The following is a 19,111-nucleotide window of genomic DNA, read 5'->3' as shown; positions in this document are numbered from 1 at the left end:
GTACACAACAAACATTCATTAAGTCTTGCAACCCTACGGCAAGTACTAGCTCCATATTGTAGATAGGGAAACAGACAAAGAGAACTTATGTGGCTTCCCTTTGTTCCAGACACCTCCCAGAAAATGGTGATGGGTGATTGGGCCTCCACTTCTAGAATGCTCACCTGTTGGGTTCCTCAAAGTTCTATTCCCCACTGCTCTCTTTTTTTCATCATATCATGAAGCCAAGAGGGGAAGCCTGAGGATCTATGTCTCAGGTCTCAAATGCCAACAATACAAAGAAAGAACCTTGCTCTACATCTCCTTCACCTGGTTGCAAATAAGACCATATTCCAACTATCCCAGTGCCTGGCTAAAAGGCAGCTGGCTGAAGCTGAACGCAGGCAAGATGGAGGTGATATTGCATGGAAGAAGGAAACATTTTGAAGAGTTAGTATCCCATCCCCCTCTATTGAGGCTGTCTGCCTCCAGATTGTCAAATCAGTTTGAAGCCTCGGGCTCCTTATTAATACCGGAGGCTCAAAGAGCTACAGCTGCAAAAAATGCATTCTTCTACCTCAGGCTAGTTAGAAGATTGCACCCAATCCTTTGGCCATGATGATCCATACATTTGTGTGATGTACAGTGCAGGTTGGATTTACTGCAGGTCACTAAAGTTAGATACAAGATGAGCCCACAAACTTTTTTTTTTTTTTTTAAAAAGCTTCAATGCAGCAGATTATCTAACTCCAGCCATCAAAAGCACATCACCCTGGGGCAATGACAGCTGTCAGGGCCAGGGAGCCAGAAGAGCAGCATCAGTCCCTGTAGGCAAACTCCTATTTTCACACTGAAGCAGGGTCCCTTCCTTATGTGGCCCCCATAGATCCATAGAGTTGCGAGGGAACAAAAATGTACAGTCCTTCAAACCTGAGAAGACAATTCCAGGATAACTTTGGGTTTTTCCATGGGCTGGCAGTGATTTGGGGTGCATACATCTATCTCTCCTAAGTAGTGATCCCCCATTACCATAATGTCTGAGAGCCTCACAATCTTGAATGTATTTATCCTCACAACACAGACATAGAGAGGCTAAGTGACTTGCCCAAAGTTAGACACAAAGTCTGTGGCAGAGCAAGCAATTGAACCCAGATCTCCTGAATCCCAGCTAGTGGCCTAACCACTGGAAAATCCTTCCTCTCTGGGGAATACATAACACAGTTATGATGTTATGGTTGGAATAGATGCAATTTTTAGACATGGAGGATGCTGAGTCTTTTGACTACTATTCTCAATGTCAAAATAGTGTATTTACATATCCCCGAACACCTCCTTTTTCTATATCTTGGCAGCCTATTATTTACATCCTGTATTACTTTCTTAGAGCTTCCTTCCCAATATGCTGTCACTCAGTAAAATTAGAAAGCAATACATTTAGAACAAATGTTTTTAAATGTTACTTTCAGCACCCTAGAGTCTTGTAGATTTTGATGCCATAGAATGTGCACAAATCAAACTGTGACTGGATTTCTAAAAAGAATGGGATAACATTATGATGGTGATATTTGTAGATGGGTGTAAGGCTAAAATAGGTGTAATCAAATTCCATGCTTCAGGATATAAGCTGATTGCTACAGAGGTAAGCAAAGAATCCCCACCTCTTCCCATTTCCCAAGCAACACTGCACAATTGACAAAGCACATTGGGGTTTTTTGTTTGTTTGTTTTTTAAACCTTTGTCTGTAGCATGACATATTAGCTACTTGTTGGAGGTTTCTTCAGTCCTGTTTGGTAAATGCTGCGTTCCTAAAATTCCACAAGCAGGAAGCCCTTAGCAATTCCAATAAATAGAAAGAAGCATATCCGTTAATGCAACCAAACCGGCATGAAAAAATTCAAACAAACAAAAGCGCTTGTTTTCCCCTTTTATGACAGCACTGGGCCAAATAGGCCATGTGACCCCCCAGCTGAAACATCATCTTCTTTGGGCTGTTCATCATGAGGAGGAACCTGGAGTACGAAGAGAGGCCTGTCGTAGCATCGTCACCCTCCAGCTGCAGGATGAAAGTGTTCAGGCCATCTTATTGGAGAGGTTGATTCTGGAGCCAAATGAGATGGTCAGAGAGTAAGTAGCTAGGCTCCAAAAGGAAAACATGCTCGGGGCAAAATAAAGCCTTTCTCTCATTATGATTTTGTCAGTGGATACTCCCCAGGGCTCTGAGCACGTGTAGTGTGCTCTCCTTCCTTCTGAGGGATGCTGCTTTCTTTCCTAATAAACGCTGCATGCTCAGAACATAGCAGGGATGGTGGAACATATAATTTCCTCCCAGGATGCTCCTTGAGTCAATTGCTAAGGGGTTTCTAAAGACTAATTTGGTCATCCCCCACATTAACCCCTCTCTTACTGTCTCCAAAACCTACCTTTCAAAGTAGCTGACATTTGCCAGCTGGGGTTGGGGGAAGATGGAAGGAGGCACAAGTGTTCTGTCACACCACTATTCCAACTCCCTGCACCCACTTCATGAAGCTCTTAGAATCAGTATCTGCCAAGACTTCTGGAGATAGTTCCATGGGTACCATAATTAAACCCCTCCTGTCACTCAGCTTGTGCAGTCCATTCCACACTTGATGTTGGATGTCTTACTAAAGTTGGGAGGATTGGGCAGACTTTTCTATTTGAACATAACTTCTCAAGGGAGACAGAATATAAATACCCCAATTCCACGATTCTTGAACTGTGGTCCATGGACCAATTGCTAGTGGTTTGGGGAGAGTTGGCAAGTCACATGGTGTCAGCTATTGTCTTTGTCCAACATTAAATGAAGCAAAAAAGGATTTTCCCAATATTGATTTTTCCCTGTATAAATGATTGTCACAGTAGTCACTGGTATCTTTTGAGAGCCCAAACAGGAAGGTAAGTATCCTAGGAAAAGCTCTCTGTTAAGTTATGCTTTGTGCTATGGAAAACATTTGAGAATTCTTGCCCTAACTGGAATTTGACCATCACATCTCTCTCCTGACAAAAGATGCTATCAGATCATTAAAGACCAGGGTCCTATTCTGTTCTCATTGATGCCAGTTTTACATTAGTGTGACTCTATTGGCTTCAATAGTTACACCATAGCTATACCTATGTAACTGAGATCTGGTCACAAGTGGTTAAGATCATCAGTTTTACTTCTCATCTGAAAGTGTGCCCCAGCATCATGTCCCCTAACATGCTACGGCATTGCTTCAGTACCAACACAAAGGGGGGGGGAATCCTTAAATATGTTTGTTAAATCACATTTTTAAATACCAATGTATTGAGTTACTCACACTGCTTCCAGCAGTACTTAACAAATCATTAAAGCTGGTTATCTTGCCTCCTTGCTGCCTTCTCTCATCTGCTACCTCTGCAATTCTGTTCTCACTCCCCTGCCAGTCCTCTGAAGCCCAGACCAACTGGTGGGCCATGCCAATGTGGAAACACTATCCCTTCCTTCAGCAGTTCATAGTGATAGCTGCTGCTTGCGCTGCTTCACATGTGTATGTGAGGTAAATGAGAGAAGGCAGCACGGATTGGAGGACTTGGCTGGTTCCCAGGTAGTACATTAACTTCATTCCTCTTTGTAGCTCTTGCTTTTCCTTCAAGCTTCTGCTATGCATGAGTAACAAGTCCTCTATCACTTCTGTTTAGGGAAATGAATAAAGCTGTGAAGGTTCTAAATTTTCAACGTACAGAGGAACAGGAAATGATTCAGAAGATCAAGAATGAGGTGAAGAGACACTGAGAACCCAGCTCATAGAGGAAATGTGGTCAGGGCTTTTGGTTGGAAGATAGGGGAATTCATATTTGGAGGTGGTTAGAAGGCAACTGATCTCTCTCCCCCGCACACAGAGCTAATAAATTTGAGGGGAAGGAGGTGTCACCATCTCAGCTAGAGGATGGATGTTCCATTAGAGTAGGGGTGGCCAACCTATGGCTCCAAAGCCACATGCGGCTCTTCAGAAGTTAATATGTGGCTCCTTGTATAGGCACCAACTTTCCAATGTGTCGGGGGATGCTCACTGCTCAACCCCTGGCTCTGCCACAGGCCCTGCCTGGACTCCACCCCTTCCCGCCCCCTCCCCTGCTGTGCCCTCACTCCTCCCCCTCTCCCCAGAGCCTCCTGCATGCCACAAGACAATTGATCGGGAGGTGTGGGGAGGGAAGGGGAGGTGCTGATCGATGGGTGGGAGGTGCTGGGAGCAGGGTGGAGGAGCTGATGGGGGGCTGCTGATGTATTATGGTGGCTCTTGAGCAATGTACACTGGTAACTTATGGCTCCCTTCTCAGGCTCAGGTTGGCCACCCCTGCATTAGAGCTTGGTCAAGAGATAGTAAATGACATCACTTAGATGGGGGAATAAGATCCAATGTGGATAAAGTCTCACTGTGACATAATGCCCCTGCATCTGTAGCTCAAAACTGCACTGGCCTTTTTTGTTATATCACACTGCAGTCTTGGATTAATTTACTGACAGCTTCTCAGAATTGGAATATTAAATATTGCTTCAGGGAGAAGTCAGCACAGAGAGGAATTTCAAGTCACTGTCCCAGGTGCATGTGATCACTCATATTATGAGCACTATACAACATTTTATCTAATGTTAGGCACAACCACATTCAGAAAGAACTGAATATAAAATATTTCTCATTTTCCTCCTTAAAAATAGGGATTTTTAAAAAAATTGTCAAATAATGCTTTCTCCTAGATATATGTAGTTCAGCATATATTCAGGGCCCTGTGTAATATGTGGCTGTACTGCCTCATTCCATCTTTTCCCCCTGCATTCCAGGGGCACAGCCATGGGTGGGCTGTGGCCCACCCACTCAGCATCCAGGCCCCCTCAAATCTGAGTAGGGGTGTAGTGCTGCCACAGCGGCCCGGAGTGTCACTCGGGCACCAGAAATCCAGGACAGAGCTATGCGCCTACCCTTTAGAAAGCTACGCTCCGGCAACTCTGCCTTGCCGTTTTCTGAGCCGCCCCATGCGCATGCCCATCTCGGCAGGTGAAGCCCTGTGTCTGGGAGCACCACAGCTATGAAGAAGGCATGGCGTTGGGGGAGAAGCTGAGCTAGCAAAGTCTGTCATTGCCTGTCCACACAAAAGTTGGAGCCCACCCAAATTTCCACTGCTAGCTATACCGCTGCTGTATTCTGCAGATGTGTTCCAGAATCAGAACTTGCAATGAAAATCTTTCAAACATCTACTGAAAGTACCCAATGCAGCGTTGTCTTCCTGAGTCTGTAGCCAGCCTGCACAAATAGCTCTAAGAAAAGTCTGAGCTGCCCCATTCATCTCATTAGGGTATTTAAACAACAATTTTGTTGGCTGTTCTACTGCTGATCAGTTTGGGCCAGATTGTCATAAATTTACTCATGCTAAACAGTACCTTACACTTACAGCATGAGTAAGTCTATAGAAGTCAACAAGACTAAGTGGGGAGTAATGCCCAGATCCACAAAGGGACTTGGCACCTAAACCCCAGGCTTAGGCACCTAAGTCTCAGTTTTTGGTGCTACTGTGATCCACCAAACCCCTGTTCAGCTGCTGCCTAACCCTGTAAGCATCTAAACTCACTGTAAAAGTTCCCCAGCTGCCTTTGGCATGCACACTGCTACCTCACTATAGGCATCCAGACACCTATCTCCTAGCTAACCAGATAGGAAGAGGAATGCCTATCTCCTCTGGGCTCTGATGCAGTAGGCAGCAATGGTGGTGTCCATCTTATAACTTTCAGCCCAGTACTAGTTAGAACACTCCTTATGGATGTAGAAGACCCAGGTTCATTTCCCGCCTTGGCCAGAGGAGAGAGGATTTGTTCAGGGGTCTGCCACATCTCTCAGGAGGGTGCACTAGCCACTGAGATGTTCTGTTACAGGGCTTCCCTCATTGTATAAATCATTATAGAATTATAGGAGCAGGGGAACTAGATTCTGAGTCTCCCAAGTGGCTGCCTTGACCACCAGGCTAGAGTCACATTCTCTCTCTCACTAAGGTTATGTCTACATTGCAGACCTTACAGTGGCACAGCTGTATTGCTGCAGCTGCGCTACTGTAAAGTCTCCCGTGTAGCCACTCTATGCCAGTGGGAGAGAGCTCTCTCCCCGGCACAATTAAACCACCCCAATGAGTGGCGGTAGCAATGTCAGCAGGAGAGTGTCTCCCGCCGACAGAGTGCTGTCCACACCAGCGCTTTTATTGGTGAAACTTTTGTCGGTCAGGAGTGTGTTTTTTTTCACACCCCTGACCAACAAAAGTTTTACTGACAAAAGTGCCAGTGTAGACATAGCCTTAGTGCAGTGGTCCCCAACCTTTTTCATCTCGTGCCACAGAGGACCGTGGCCGCAGACGAGCATCCGCCGAAATGCCACCAACAAGCGGCAACGTCAATAGGCATCGCCGCCAAAGAATCGGCGGCATTTCGGCAGCGACGCCTATCGACGTTGTGGCTTGTCGGCGGCATTTCAGCGGATGCTCATCTGCCAGCCAGTATGCGGGCGCACTTAGACACCCGGGCGGGAGCCATGGTGCCCACAGACACTGCGTTGGGGACCCCTGCCTTAATGTATATCAGTCTAGCAGGATGTTACTGCAGAAGTGCTAGTGTGCTTATTCCATAATCCCCAACCACCTCCTAAAATATCCTGTGTCAAAGCCCCTAGTTGTCCCCTATGCAGCTCCTCCTGACAACTTCTACAAAGCAGCTATGCTTTGGCAATACAAACACTTTTTGCATATTGAAAAATTAAGGACCAAGCAAAAAAATGAAATTAGTATCTAAACAATAGAAAGATGACAGCAGTTTGGTTTAGTTTTCATTTTCATATTAAGTTTTAAATGGACATTTTTGTTAATTTAATCTGGAGCTGCTGCAGAAATTCCAGTCTTCTGCCCAGTATGCCACAGAAACCAAGGGCACTGCAGCAAAACTTGCATCTAGTTTCCTGTGCAATATATGAAGCCTTACATATATTAGTTTTTGCTTGTTTGAATGGAGAAGCTATCATTTGTGGATTTTCCATGCAGGCCATGATAATTATAGCAGTCCCCCACCTCATATTTAATACACTTATTTTTCTGATTGAGCAACTGAGTCTCTTATGGGCAAGAAAATGTGGCGCTCACACTTTCACAAAAGCAGGGCTGGCTCTGGCTTTTTTGCCGCCCCAGGCAAAAAAGCCTCCCGCCGAGCGCCGCCCCCCCCCCCCGCCCAGCGTGGCAGGGGAGGGCACCGAGCCCGGCCGTAGGCCGCTCTCCCCGACCGGCCGGAGCCCCGGGAGGAGGGCGGAGAGCCCGGCCAGGGCTCCGCTCTCCCTGGCGGCCAGAGCACCGGGAAGAGGGCGACGAGCCCGCCGCGGCTCCGCTCTCCCCGGCGGCCAGAGCACCGGAGGGAGGGCGGCGAGCCCGCCGCGGCTCCGCTCTCCCCAGCGGCCAGAGTGCCGGAGGGAGGGCGGAGTGGCGGCCAGAGCGCCGGGTGGAGGGCGGAGAGCCCGCTGCGGCTCCGCTCTCCCCGGTGGTCAGAGCACCAGGGGGAGGGCGGAGTGCCGGCCGGGGCTCAGCTCTTCCTGGCGGCCAGAGTGCCGGGGGGAGGCCGGAGAGCCCAGCCGGGGCTCCGCTCTCCCCGGCGGCTGGAGCCGGAGCACCGCGCCACCACCCTCCAGGTGCCGCCCCAAGCACAAGCTTGGTGGGCTGGTGCCTGGAGCCGGCCCTGCACAAAAGATACTCATAACTAGAACTATCCACTGTGCTTACTCACAAGTTGCTGACTCCAGGATTTAATGAAAATAACCTTGTAAATTTAACAGTCCAGCCAAAAAATTTAACTTGTCCACCCCTTTACAATTAAATAATGGAAAAAACTAATTGCTATTTGCCTGCCCCCAAAAATTGCACATGCCACTCAAGGCGAATTTTGCAATTACGAATTTGAAGATTTATCATCAGACTAACTGGTCTCCTGTTCCACACTTTTTATCCAGATTTCCAGGCTAAGCCAAAAGGACTTGGTGACCCAGAAACTGCTGAAACTCAAAGAGATTATAGGCCATCTGTGGCAGGAAGCCAACCGAATCTATCATGCAAAGGAGCATAGCACTGCCCACAAGGATATACTGGAGAACCTCATAGCTGTCCTTGGATCCACCTTCTCTGGTAATGTGTGTCAAGGATTAGAAGGAATGTGTTACATGGACCACTTCCTTTCGGAAGAGATCATACCAGTCTTTTGAGTTACTTATTCAGTGGGAGGAGGTTATATCATTCAATAGCTCTCCCAGCAGATACTGCATATCATTCAAAGGATAGGAGAGTTGTAGATGCAAAGGATATAAAACTTGATTTCAGTCATTAAAAAATTCTCTGGGCTGCTAAGGCTACCTTGCTGGGCTTTAAAATGGCTGGAACTAAATCAGTAGAGAATTCCCCTTGCATAGGGGAAACTCTCTTCATCTCCTAGCTACACGATGCTAGCTGCTCTCCACAATCCTACCCATGCTGTGACGGGGGATGCCATGGACAGGGAATGATACTGTACATTGGCATCAAGTCTGTCCTGGGGCTTGTCCCAATAGTGCAGGTAGGAGTAGGTTGCCTGCTAGTCTAACTTCCTTGTGGCCAAGGATTAAGGATCTGCAACGGCTGCCATTCAGAAGTGGTGTTCAGAGTTTCCATATGGAGACTTGGAGCTACAGACGTGGGCTAGAGACCCACAGCTGTTTCCCTACCCACTGGTGCAAGAATACTGACTTCTTACTACAACTCGCTAGTGCAGTGTTGGGTAGAACACATACAGAAGCACTTCTTAGTCAAGAGAGTAGAGTGTGATGAGTAAAAAGGTTCTGGTGTCTGGAGGGGAAACTGCCAGTGTCATTAGGAAGGGAGACAAAGAGCCATCCATATAAATCTCTTCCTCATAGAAAAAAGTTGCTGATAGTGAGGCTTCTTCACTACTACCCCCCCCCCCCCCCCCCCCGCTTTACAGAAGCTGGAACAGAACCCAGATCTGTCACGGGTTTCCTCGCTCATATCTGAGTATTGCTGAGTAGGTGGGTTTGAAGACTGGGCCAAGGTTGACAGCGTGGACAGGGAATGGTCAGAGGGATCAGGGCATCTGATAAGACCCAAATGATGTCCTAGAATGAAGGAGACAAACTCAAGGTCCCACAATTTTCATGGTGCTAACAAGGCAATAAAACGTGGATGCCTTTCCCTAACCCGATGACCTTTTTCCCTGCAATGATCGTATTAGGCTTGCCATTAGAGTGTTGACCACAAGATCAACAGAATCCAGAAACTTATCAGTCAGAGAAACCCATCACTCCCAATTTACAACATCTTTATGTGGGCGCTAGAAGGCAAACAAAGATGAGATTTAGGTAAATGAGGGTGTCCCTGTGCTCTGAATTACACTGGTACAATACCAGCATTACAGTACCTGAGAGAAGAATTTGGCCTGGTCTTTGTCATTTCAGTACTAAAATTATCATAATCAACAGCATGTTCTAGGTGTTTACATTACTTTAATGCTAATGTTAAGCTGTTTCAATTCTACCTCTTATGTGAAATTGATTTGACTGCACTCACATTTGATAGACCCAAACATTACTTTATAAATTTCCTATTGTTGGGTGAATTGGTTAACTATGTAGTACTTTGGGCTCCACATTTGAATTAATGAGGAGGTTTATCTGGATTCAAAATGTTTAATCATTTAAAAAAAAAAAAAAAAAGGCACAAAATATTTAATCATCACAAACAATTAATTTCTGTCATTTCCAAAATCCATCATTCTATTAGCACCAGCAAAAAGTTTGAGCTCCTCCCACTGGTGTTGCAGCAGCTATTGACTATATTATTTCCAGTATTACACAAACATCAGTGATGATGCTACCGTGTGAACAAATTCTCCACTCTTAGCAATGGTGAGGGGAGAAGGGGAGTGTTTCTTTACAAAATAGAAAAAGGAGAGATATCAGGAACAAGCGTGTTACTTTTCAAATTTCTAAGGTTTTACAGATAACGCAGAGTAAGACTAAAACAAAAAGTTGATAGTATCCTCTTACTGGCTAACATCTAAGGTTACAAGCTTGTGCACATTTAGTATAGTCTGCTACACACCATAGGAGAAATTCAGAGGTCCTTTGTAATGTCATAATGAATGCAAAAGTCAATCAGTAGATGTAAATGAGACTAAATCAGTGCAATTAAGGTATAAAAATGTGTATATAATCCAATACCCTGACCTTCTTGCAGCTCTGAGAGACCCACACACACTGGGCAGAAGCCAGAGGCAATGCGTCAGGGGAAATGTGACCCCAGATTTTTACCAGGGTTTGCTGGACCCACTCAGTCACATGCTGCTGCCAGACCCCCTCCCTGCATGGCAGCTGCTGGAACTGGCAAGCTAGGATCCTAGGGAGAGGCAGGAGCAAACAGCTGGGAGCTGCAGGAAGAGCTGCTGCTTTTGCTGCAGCTGCCTCTCCCCATGCAGCTTAAGCAGTGTCCCTTCCCTGCAGCTCTCAGCTGTTTGCCATTGCTTCTCCATGCGGAGCTAACACCTGGGAGCTGCACGGAGGGGTGTGACTCAAGCTGTTGGGGGGGGAACGAACCTTTAAATTATGCCCCCCACTCAGCAAGCACCAGTCATCTCTGACAGAAGCCCTTAGCCCCACTACAGAAGCCCTGAGCTCTCCTCAATCCTCCTATCCCTGTCTGGTAGGCGGAGAATGGGACGGGGGGGCTCTACAAGCGGTATTTTGTGAAAGAGCTGCATGTGGCTCGCAAGCCACGGTTTGGCCATCCCTGCTATAAAGTGCCAGGAATCATAGGCTGCTACATCTTATTTTATCACATAAAAGGTAAAGAACATATAAAACTAACTTCTAGAGGGTATTGCAGATGCACTAATATGGCTGGGAAAACAAAGTTTAATTCTATGCTACTGTAGACAGGCTATGTACCTACTTCTTATGTACATATCCTTTAGAAAGCGTTTAATCTGTCTACCCAGGTCAAAGCTGTTCCACCAGGATGGATTCTCAGATCTGGACCCCCGATTCAAATTTACCAGTAAGTGTAAGGTAGCAAACAGAGTTTTTCTAATCAATATATTTATTTTGATCATAATTTAACAAATTACATAGGCACCAGAGGTTTCTTGGTAATCAGCAGGCCCTTTTCAAACAAGAAGGTAGCTAAGGAGATCTTATCATCCAAGGTATCACATGGAAGGGTCTCCACACAGACATACTTTGGATACGAAGAAAGCAGAAATTCAATACCATCTGTAAACTCAGTATCTATCTCCAAGTACTTGGGCTCCTCCTTGTGGTACACTCTTGAGTTTTCTGTTGTGTAATACAGCAACACACCATTTCCTTCATTACACAACCTAATGATGCCGTGACGGAGCAGCCGTACCTGAGTCCCTTTGTTTATCGGTATATCAGCATCACGAACATCTCCATCTTCCCACCTGGCTGGAAGACCATGTATACTCAGTGCCCTTTCATGTTCAGTTAGCATGGGAGGGAGGCAGTCGTGAAGAAACAACTTAGCTTTCTGATCCACTGCAGCATCAATTGGTGCATAGTCCACCAATTTCTTTATCAAATTCTGTACTCTCTCTATAAAGGCACCTCGGCGAGAATCAACCACATCTGAGTTCACGACCCCCATATATTCTAAGTAATCTATAGGGAGCCCTTGCCTGTACTCCACATCCTCCTCTATGGCCATCTGCAAGGCCGCTGGTAGGAGTTTCTCCAGCAGATCTCCCCAGGAGTTCCTCTGGTATGAAGAAAGAGTTATGTGGAGTGAGTGTGCATCAGGAAGACAGTCCCCCTGATGGATAAATCCACGGGGGAAATAAAGCAGGTCCCCAGCTTCGAGTATTGTCTCCAGAATGGGTTCTCCAATCTCCTCCTGAGCAAAGTTACAGCTTGAGAACTGGGGCAACACCTCTGTATCATCCCTAGGACCATAAACCCGCCAGTGCTTTTTCCCTTCAAGCTGGATCACAAAAGCTTCAATGTCATCGTAGTGTGGAGCAAAGCCCTGTGTGCCTGCGGGTGTCAGATATGTGTTTGCTCCAGCCATGCTCCCAAACTGCTCCTGTAGGATGGAGAGGAAGTGCCAAACGGTGGCAGAGAAGGCCTGCGGGTTCAGCATCCGCAGGGAACAGCCATTCCTGTAGAAATCCCATACAACAGCAGGCAGCGCCCTGCCAACAGGATTGTGGGTTTCCCTCGTCCCATCCACATAGCTTGTTACATCCAAGTTTACCCCAAACTGGACATCATTGTCCCGCAGGATTGCATCGAAGGTGGCCGTGGAGAAGAGTCCCTGGTAGTATGCTAGGTTGTGTCTCCGAATGAGGAGGGGTTTATTTTCCCAGCTCTGCTCAAAGAACTGCTGTGGGGAGATGGGCGCAATCAGCCACTCAAACAGCTTGGCTGCCCGCTGCCTGCTGTGCTGGACCCGACCCAGCTCCTGGAGAAGGCCATGCAGAGAGGCGCCAGTGATGGGCTCCTGGGGCCCCGGGCAGCTGGCCCCCCTTTCTGCTCCCACCCCTGCCAACTGCGGCCTGGGGATTTCCTGCAGCCCCGAAGTTTGGCTTTGCATGGGGTCCAAGTACCCGTCTCTCTGCTTCCCCTTCCGGCTCCTTCCCAGCTTCCCTCCTGCTGCGCCCCGGCCGGGGTGGGGGGCTCCGGACTGCTCCCCTTTCCCGGGCCCTGCTGCTGCGCCCCGGCCGGGTTGGGGGGCTCCGGGCTGCTCCCCCTTCCCGGGCCCCGCTGGAGCGGGACAATCCCCGGAGACCCCCCTCTTGCTCTGCTTGGGCCGCTTCTTTATGCGCCTGCTCCGCAGGGAGACCGAGAGCCCGGGACCCGCCGCGGAGCGATAGACCCAGAGCGCGGAGACACGTGCGCCAGACTCCATGCTGCTGCTGCTGCCGCTCCTTTCGCCCTGCGCGCGCGTGCGTGCGTGCGTGCCAGAAACGTCACCTCCCCCTCTCCAGCCCGCGCCCGGGAGCCAGATCTCTGGCCCCGCCCCCCAGAGACTGGCCCCGCCCCCGGGGGTCCGATTGCCAGGCCACCTGGACAAGCGGAATCCCGGGGTTTGTTTAAACGCTGCTTCAAATTGCGCAGCGTTGGGAGCTCGTTTTTCGCAGCTCCGCTTTGTGTGGGGCTTTGCCGTTTGTCCCGGCTGGGAGTGAGGCGGGACTTCCCCCGGAAGTTTTGCTTGTTATGCGCCATGCAGGTTCCGGGGCGGCCGAGGCGGCGGGATGTGTTTACTCAGCTTCATCAGTGATCGCCCCTGGACTGCAGGGGACAGCAGTGCTGCACACCCCGCCTCCTCAGCCGCCCCGGAACCTGCATGGCGCATATGAAAAGCTCCGCAGTCTCCGGCTGATTCTGTGTGTGTGGCTCTGAAATCTGAACTTCAAGCTGTCACACAAACAGGTGGTGTGGCTGGTCCTTGGTCAGCCTGTGACTGTAGGCACTGAGGGGTGCAGTCCCAACCCCTGTAAGGGAGGGGGAGATGGAGGAACCTGGCTGGCACCCAATAGTGTGATGCTGCAGCAGGGAAATAGTGTGCAGAAGTATGCCAATATTATTTTGTGACATTTTGCAATATAATTTGTCATTTTTGCACAACATTACTTGTGAATTGTGAACACTTTGTGAGTCCTTTCGTAATATTCCTGGCCGGAATTATGTCTTTATGCCAGGGCCGGCTCCAGGCACCAGCCCAGCAAGCAGGTGCTTGGGGCAGCCAAGGGGAAGGGGTGGCACATCGGGCTATTTGGCGGCAGGTCCCTCTCGGATGGAAGCACCTGCCGCTGAATTCCTGCTGAAGAAGAAAGTGGCGCGGTGGAGCTGCTGCTGGAGTGCCGCCGATCGCAATTGCGATCGCGGCTTTTTTTTTTTTTTCTTCGCCGCGTGGGGCGGCAAAAACCCTGGAGCCGGTCCTGCTTTATGCAGAGCCATGGAGTTTAAGGCAAGAAGAGATCACTAGCTCTGTGACGGGTTGGGTCACAGAAACCCCTTTGGGACTGCCAGTTGATGTGCTGGGATTACCTCTGAGCCCATTTTCCCTGCCAGTTTGGAACTTCAGTACCTTGCCTTGTTTGAGCCAGACAAGCTTGCCTGCTGCAAATACAGATCCAAGTCTGAACCACATCCCCCACAAGCTGCAGGCTTAACTGAAAACAGCTTAAGAAATGCTCCCGTCTCCAGCACTCAGATACCCAGCTCCCAATAGGGTCCAAACCCCAAATAAATCCATTTTACCTTGTATAAAGCTTATACAGGGTAAACACATAAATTGTTCACCCTCTATAACACTGATAGAGAGATATGCACAGCTGTTTCCCCCCCTCCCCCGTATTAATACTTACTCTGGGTTAATAAGTAAAAAGTGATTTTATTAAATACAAAAAGTAGGATTTAAGTGGTTCCAAGTAATAACAGAACAAAGTAAATTACCAAGCAAAATAAAACAAAAACACACAAGTCTAAGCCTAATACAGCAGGAAGCTAAATGCAGGTAAATCTCAGCCTCAGAGATGTTCCAATAAGCTTCTTTGACAGACTAGCCTCCTTCTAGTCTGGGTCCAGCAAACACTCACACCCCTGTAGTTACTGTCCTTTGTTCCAGTTTCTTCCAGGCATCTGAGGTGAAGAGGCTATCTCTTGAGCCAGCTGCAGACAAAATAGAGGGGTTTTCCCAGGGCATATATAGTCTCTCTCTTGTCTTATTGGAAACCCCTCTCTCTCCCTGTGGAGAATCCAGCTACAAAATGGAGTTTTGGAGTCACATGGGCAAGTCACATGTCCATGCATGACTCGGTTTTCTACAGGATGTTCCCAGGAAAGCTCAGATGTGGATTGGCATCTATCAAGGTTCATTGTTAGCCAAGTACTCCCAATTACTTGAATAACCCCTTCACACTATGTTGACCAAATCTGCCTTAGGTGCTTTCGACAGCAAACTCTTTAAATACAAGCATAGAGCCAATGCTCATAACTTCAGATATAAAAATGATACATGCATACAAATAGGATGAATACATGCAGAAGAACGTAACCTTTGCAAAGATATGTTACATAGCATATCTAGCATAAAACATATTCCAGTTATGTCATATTTACACTCATAACAGGGCCAGCTCTAGCTTTTTTGCCGCTCCAAGCCAAAAAAAAAAAAAAATCGGGGCGGCCAGAACGGCAAAGCAAAAAAAACCAAGAACCTGCGGCGCGGCCAGAGCCAGGGTGCAGGGGGACTCCCTGCGCTGCAGACGTGCCCCGGCTAGTGAGGGGGAGGGGGAGGGAGTGGGGGGAGAGAGAGAAAGGGGGTGGCCAGGGCTTCAGCGGGGCGCTCGCCACGCAGCCCCGACCGCTGCCTGCCGGGAGGGCTCCGTGCCGCTCCAGTCGGTGGGGAGGGAAGGACGCGGGCTGCCCTGCCGGGTTTGCTACAGACCTGCCATCAGTTGGGACAGACGGAGTGCGCAGCCCACTCCCAGCAGGGCGCTCCCCTCCTCCGCGCCACTGCCCCCTACAGGGCAGCCAGATCGGTGAACAAAAAAAAAAGCGTCCGTGTCACCCTAAGATTGGGCGGAATGCCGCCCCGTAGAATCTGCCGCCCCAAGCACGAGCTTGCTCGGCTGGTGCCTGGAGCCGGCTCTGACTCATAAGCATATTTCTATAAAGCATTATGGGGTGCAACGTCACAAGATCATCTAGTCTTGCCTGTATATCACAGGCCAGCCAGCAAGCCAGTAACCAGAACCAGACCAAAGTATTAAAGTCCTCAGGAAACTAAATTATTGTCTGCCACAGGCAGAGAACAGGAGGGACCAAGATGCATCAATGCCTGAGGCCCCTGCAATGGCAGGGAATTAATATATGAGATAATCCTACCAAGTGACCTGTGCCTAATGCTGCAGAGGAAAGTGATTAGTTGAAAATGATCAGCCTATGAGGCATGATTAATCCCACTTACACTCATGGGCTGGGACAATAATCCACAAATGCCGTGTTTAGAGTCTTTCCATGAATTTTACTGCTTTCCCTAAAATCTAAGTTTTCATTGAAGAAAATTAAATTTCTAGTTGTACTAACTGTGAAGAAAACTTGCAGCCTTTAACTTGAGGCACTATTCTTCTATGATTAGAGGAAACAGACCAAAACAATATCACTAAGGGCCAAATCTTTTCCTGTGCAGAACTAATTTAAACAGGGGTCCTGCACATAGGCTACGGGAACAGAATCCTTCCCCTGGGCTGCTGAAGGTGAGCAGAACCAATCCATGGCTACTGCAAGTGCTACATATGGGGCTAGAAGTGACCAGTAAATTTGGATAGTAATGTATCCATTAGTTGTACCTCCTTGTTCTGTACCCAAGAAACCTTCCACGCTACCACATAGGGCATTTCCACCAAGCCTGGAGTTACCACTGCGCAAGGAATGGAAACAACACCATGTGATTTAGGTGATCAAACATGTAGTGTGAATTAATGAATACTTATAGTGACCAGTTAATGAACAAACCATAGATTAAAATTTGTTTGCACCAACTAATCATCAAAAAGTTTAGTATCATCTGGCAAAGTTTGCAGATGATTCTAAACTGCTAAAGATAGTTAAGTCCAAAGCAGACTGTGAAGAACTTCAAAAAGATCTCACAAAACTAAGTGATTGGGCAACAAAATGGCAAATGAAATTTAATGTGGATAAATGTAAAGTAATGCACATTGGAAAAAATAATCCCAACTATACATACAATATGATGGGGGCTAATTTAGCTACAACAAGTCAGGAAAAAGATCTTGGAGTCATCGTGGATAGTTCTCTGAAAATGTCCATGCAGTGTGCAGAGGCGGTCAAAAAAGCAAACAGGATGTTAGGAATCATTAAAAAGGGGATAGAGAATAAGACTGAGAATATATTATTGCCCTTATATAAATTGATGGTACCCCCTCATCTCGAATACTGCGTACAGATGTGGTCTCCTCATCTCAAAAAAGATATACTGGCACTAGAAAAGGTTCAGAAAAGGGCAACTAAAATGATTAAAGAACAGGAGTACTTGTGGCACCTTAGAGACTAACAAATTTATTAGAGCATAAGCTTTCGTGGACTACAGCCCACTTCTTCGGATGCATATAGAGTGGAATAAATATTGAGGAGATATATATACACACATACAGAGAGCATAAACAGGTGGGAGTTGTCTTACCAACTCTGAGAGGCCAATTAACTTAATTGGTAAGACAACTCCCACCTGTTTATGCTCTCTGTATGTGTGTATATATATATCTCCTCAATATTTATTCCACTCTAAATGCATCCGAAGAAGTGGGCTGTAGTCCACGAAAGCTTATGCTCTAATAAATTTGTTAGTCTCTAAGGTGCCACAAATACTCCTGTTCTTTTTGCGGATACAGACTAACATGGCTACTACTCTGAAACCTGTTAAAATGATTAAGGGTTTGGAACGGGTCCCATATGAGGAGAGATTAAAGAGGCTAGGACTCTTCAGCTTGGAAAAGAGGAGACTAAGGGGGGATATGATAGAGGTATATAAAATCATGAGTGATGTGGAGAAAGTGGATAAGGAAAAGTTATTTACTTATTCCCATAATACAAGAACTAGGGGTCATCAAATGAAATTAATAGGCAACGGGTTTAAAACAAATAAAAGGAAGTTCTTCTTCACGCAGCGCACAGTCAACTTGTGGGACTCCTTACCTGAGGAGGTTGTGAAGGCTAGGACTATAACAGAGTTTAAAAGAGAACTGGATAAATTCATGGTGGTTAAGTCCATTAATGGCTATTAGCCAGGATGGGTAAGGAATGGTGTCCCTAGCCTCTGTCTGTCAGACCGTGGAGATGGATGGCAGGAGAGAGATCACTTGATCATTGCCTGTTAGGTTCACTCCCTCTGGGGCACCTGGCATTGGCCACTGTCGGTAGACAGGATACTGGGCTAGATGGACCTTTGGTCTGACCCGGTACGGCCTTTCTTATGTTCTTATGTAAAAAATGCAGTAGTGAACAAATTTGTAAAATTCATGCCTTGTTCAAGGATAATTTGCAAAAAGAAAATAGAAGGGGGTGGGGAATGTACTGAATCAGTTGTTTTCAACTAATAATTCAAGAAGGTGTAGTTGTAAATCTGATTGTTTATTTACTGTAGTATGTAAAGACTGTAATTGACTATGAAGTATAAGGTGATATATTTGTATGAAAGACACTAAACAATAAATTAGATTGTGTTATTGTAATGAATGGAGGTAGGAATATCTAATGGGTAGGGTAGGGGAGTGGGAGTCAGGACTTCCGGGTTCTATTTCCAGTTCTGCTATTGACTGGGTCAAATCCTACTTGCCTTACTCACACGAGAAAATCCATTGAGTTTAGTTCAATCTGTCGTGTGAATTAGTGGGACCAATACTGGAATGCTGTGTCCAATTCTGGTGTCCACACTTCAAAAAGGATGTTAAAAAATTGGAAGCATTCAGAAAAGAGCTACAAGAATGATTGGAAGTCTGGAAAACATACTGTATAATGGGAGGCTTAAGAAGCTTAGTCTGCTTAGTTTATCCAGGAGAAGGTTAAGAGGTGACTTGATCACAGTCTACAAGAACCCCCTGGGGAAGAGATTTAATCTAGTAAAAAAAGGTGTAATGAGATCCAATGGTTGGAAGCTGAAGCTAGACAAATTCAGAGTAGAAATAAGGCATAAATTTTGAAAAGTGAGGGCAACTAACCATTGCAACAACTTACCTAAGGGTATGGTGGATTCTTGAAGTCTCTAAATCAAGACTGGATGTTTTTCTAACATATATGGTATAGCTCATAAAGAAGATACGAGATCCCAAACTGCTCTTGTAGATGATCATAATGGTCCCTTCTGACCTTAACATCTAATGTATGGAAAGTATTTTGAGATTCTCGGATAAAAAGTGCTGCAGAAGGGTAAAGTATTATTACGTGTATTATTGTATTGTTATTACTTTCCAGTAAAAAAGAGTGACTCAAATTAGATCAACTCAGACTTTAATTCATACCAAATATCTATCTGGGCATTTGATCCAAAATAT

The 19,111-nt window shown here is 46.7% G+C and overlaps 2 protein-coding genes across 5 annotated transcripts in view; one reads left to right on the top strand and one right to left on the bottom strand.

The window, feature by feature from the left end:
• Positions 1-19,111, top strand: part of HEATR4 (HEAT repeat containing 4) — a 47,976-nt gene that overhangs the window by 27,175 nt on the left and 1,690 nt on the right. For 3 of the 4 annotated variants that reach the window (XR_010600632.1, XM_042849378.2, XM_024106598.3), the window contains 4 exons: positions 1,914-2,103; positions 3,658-3,736; positions 7,986-8,157; positions 11,015-11,073. Coding sequence is in view for 3 of the 4 variants with exons in the window: in XM_042849378.2 (XP_042705312.2) it covers positions 1,914-2,103; positions 3,658-3,736; positions 7,986-8,157; positions 11,015-11,073 (500 nt within the window). In the remaining variant the exon portion in view is untranslated. The remainder of the gene's footprint in view (positions 1-1,913; positions 2,104-3,657; positions 3,737-7,985; positions 8,158-11,014; positions 11,074-19,111) is intronic. The other variant, XM_042849377.2, reaches the window with a different exon arrangement.
• Positions 11,098-13,042, bottom strand: RIOX1 (ribosomal oxygenase 1). The gene has a single exon (XM_005284576.4). The coding sequence runs from the start codon at positions 12,940-12,942 to the stop codon at positions 11,140-11,142; it is 1,803 nt and encodes a 600-aa protein (XP_005284633.3). The 5' UTR covers positions 12,943-13,042; the 3' UTR covers positions 11,098-11,139.

Source organism: Chrysemys picta, chromosome 4 (assembly GCF_011386835.1).
Source record: "Chrysemys picta bellii isolate R12L10 chromosome 4, ASM1138683v2, whole genome shotgun sequence".
Taxonomy (NCBI): domain Eukaryota; kingdom Metazoa; phylum Chordata; order Testudines; family Emydidae; genus Chrysemys; species Chrysemys picta.
This window is presented reverse-complemented; position numbering and strand designations above follow the sequence as displayed.

Coding starts and splice junctions, on each gene's coding strand:
- RIOX1 (XM_005284576.4), bottom strand. CDS start 12,942: ATGGAGTCTGGCGCACGTGTCTCCGCGCTCTGGGTCTATCGCTCCGCG.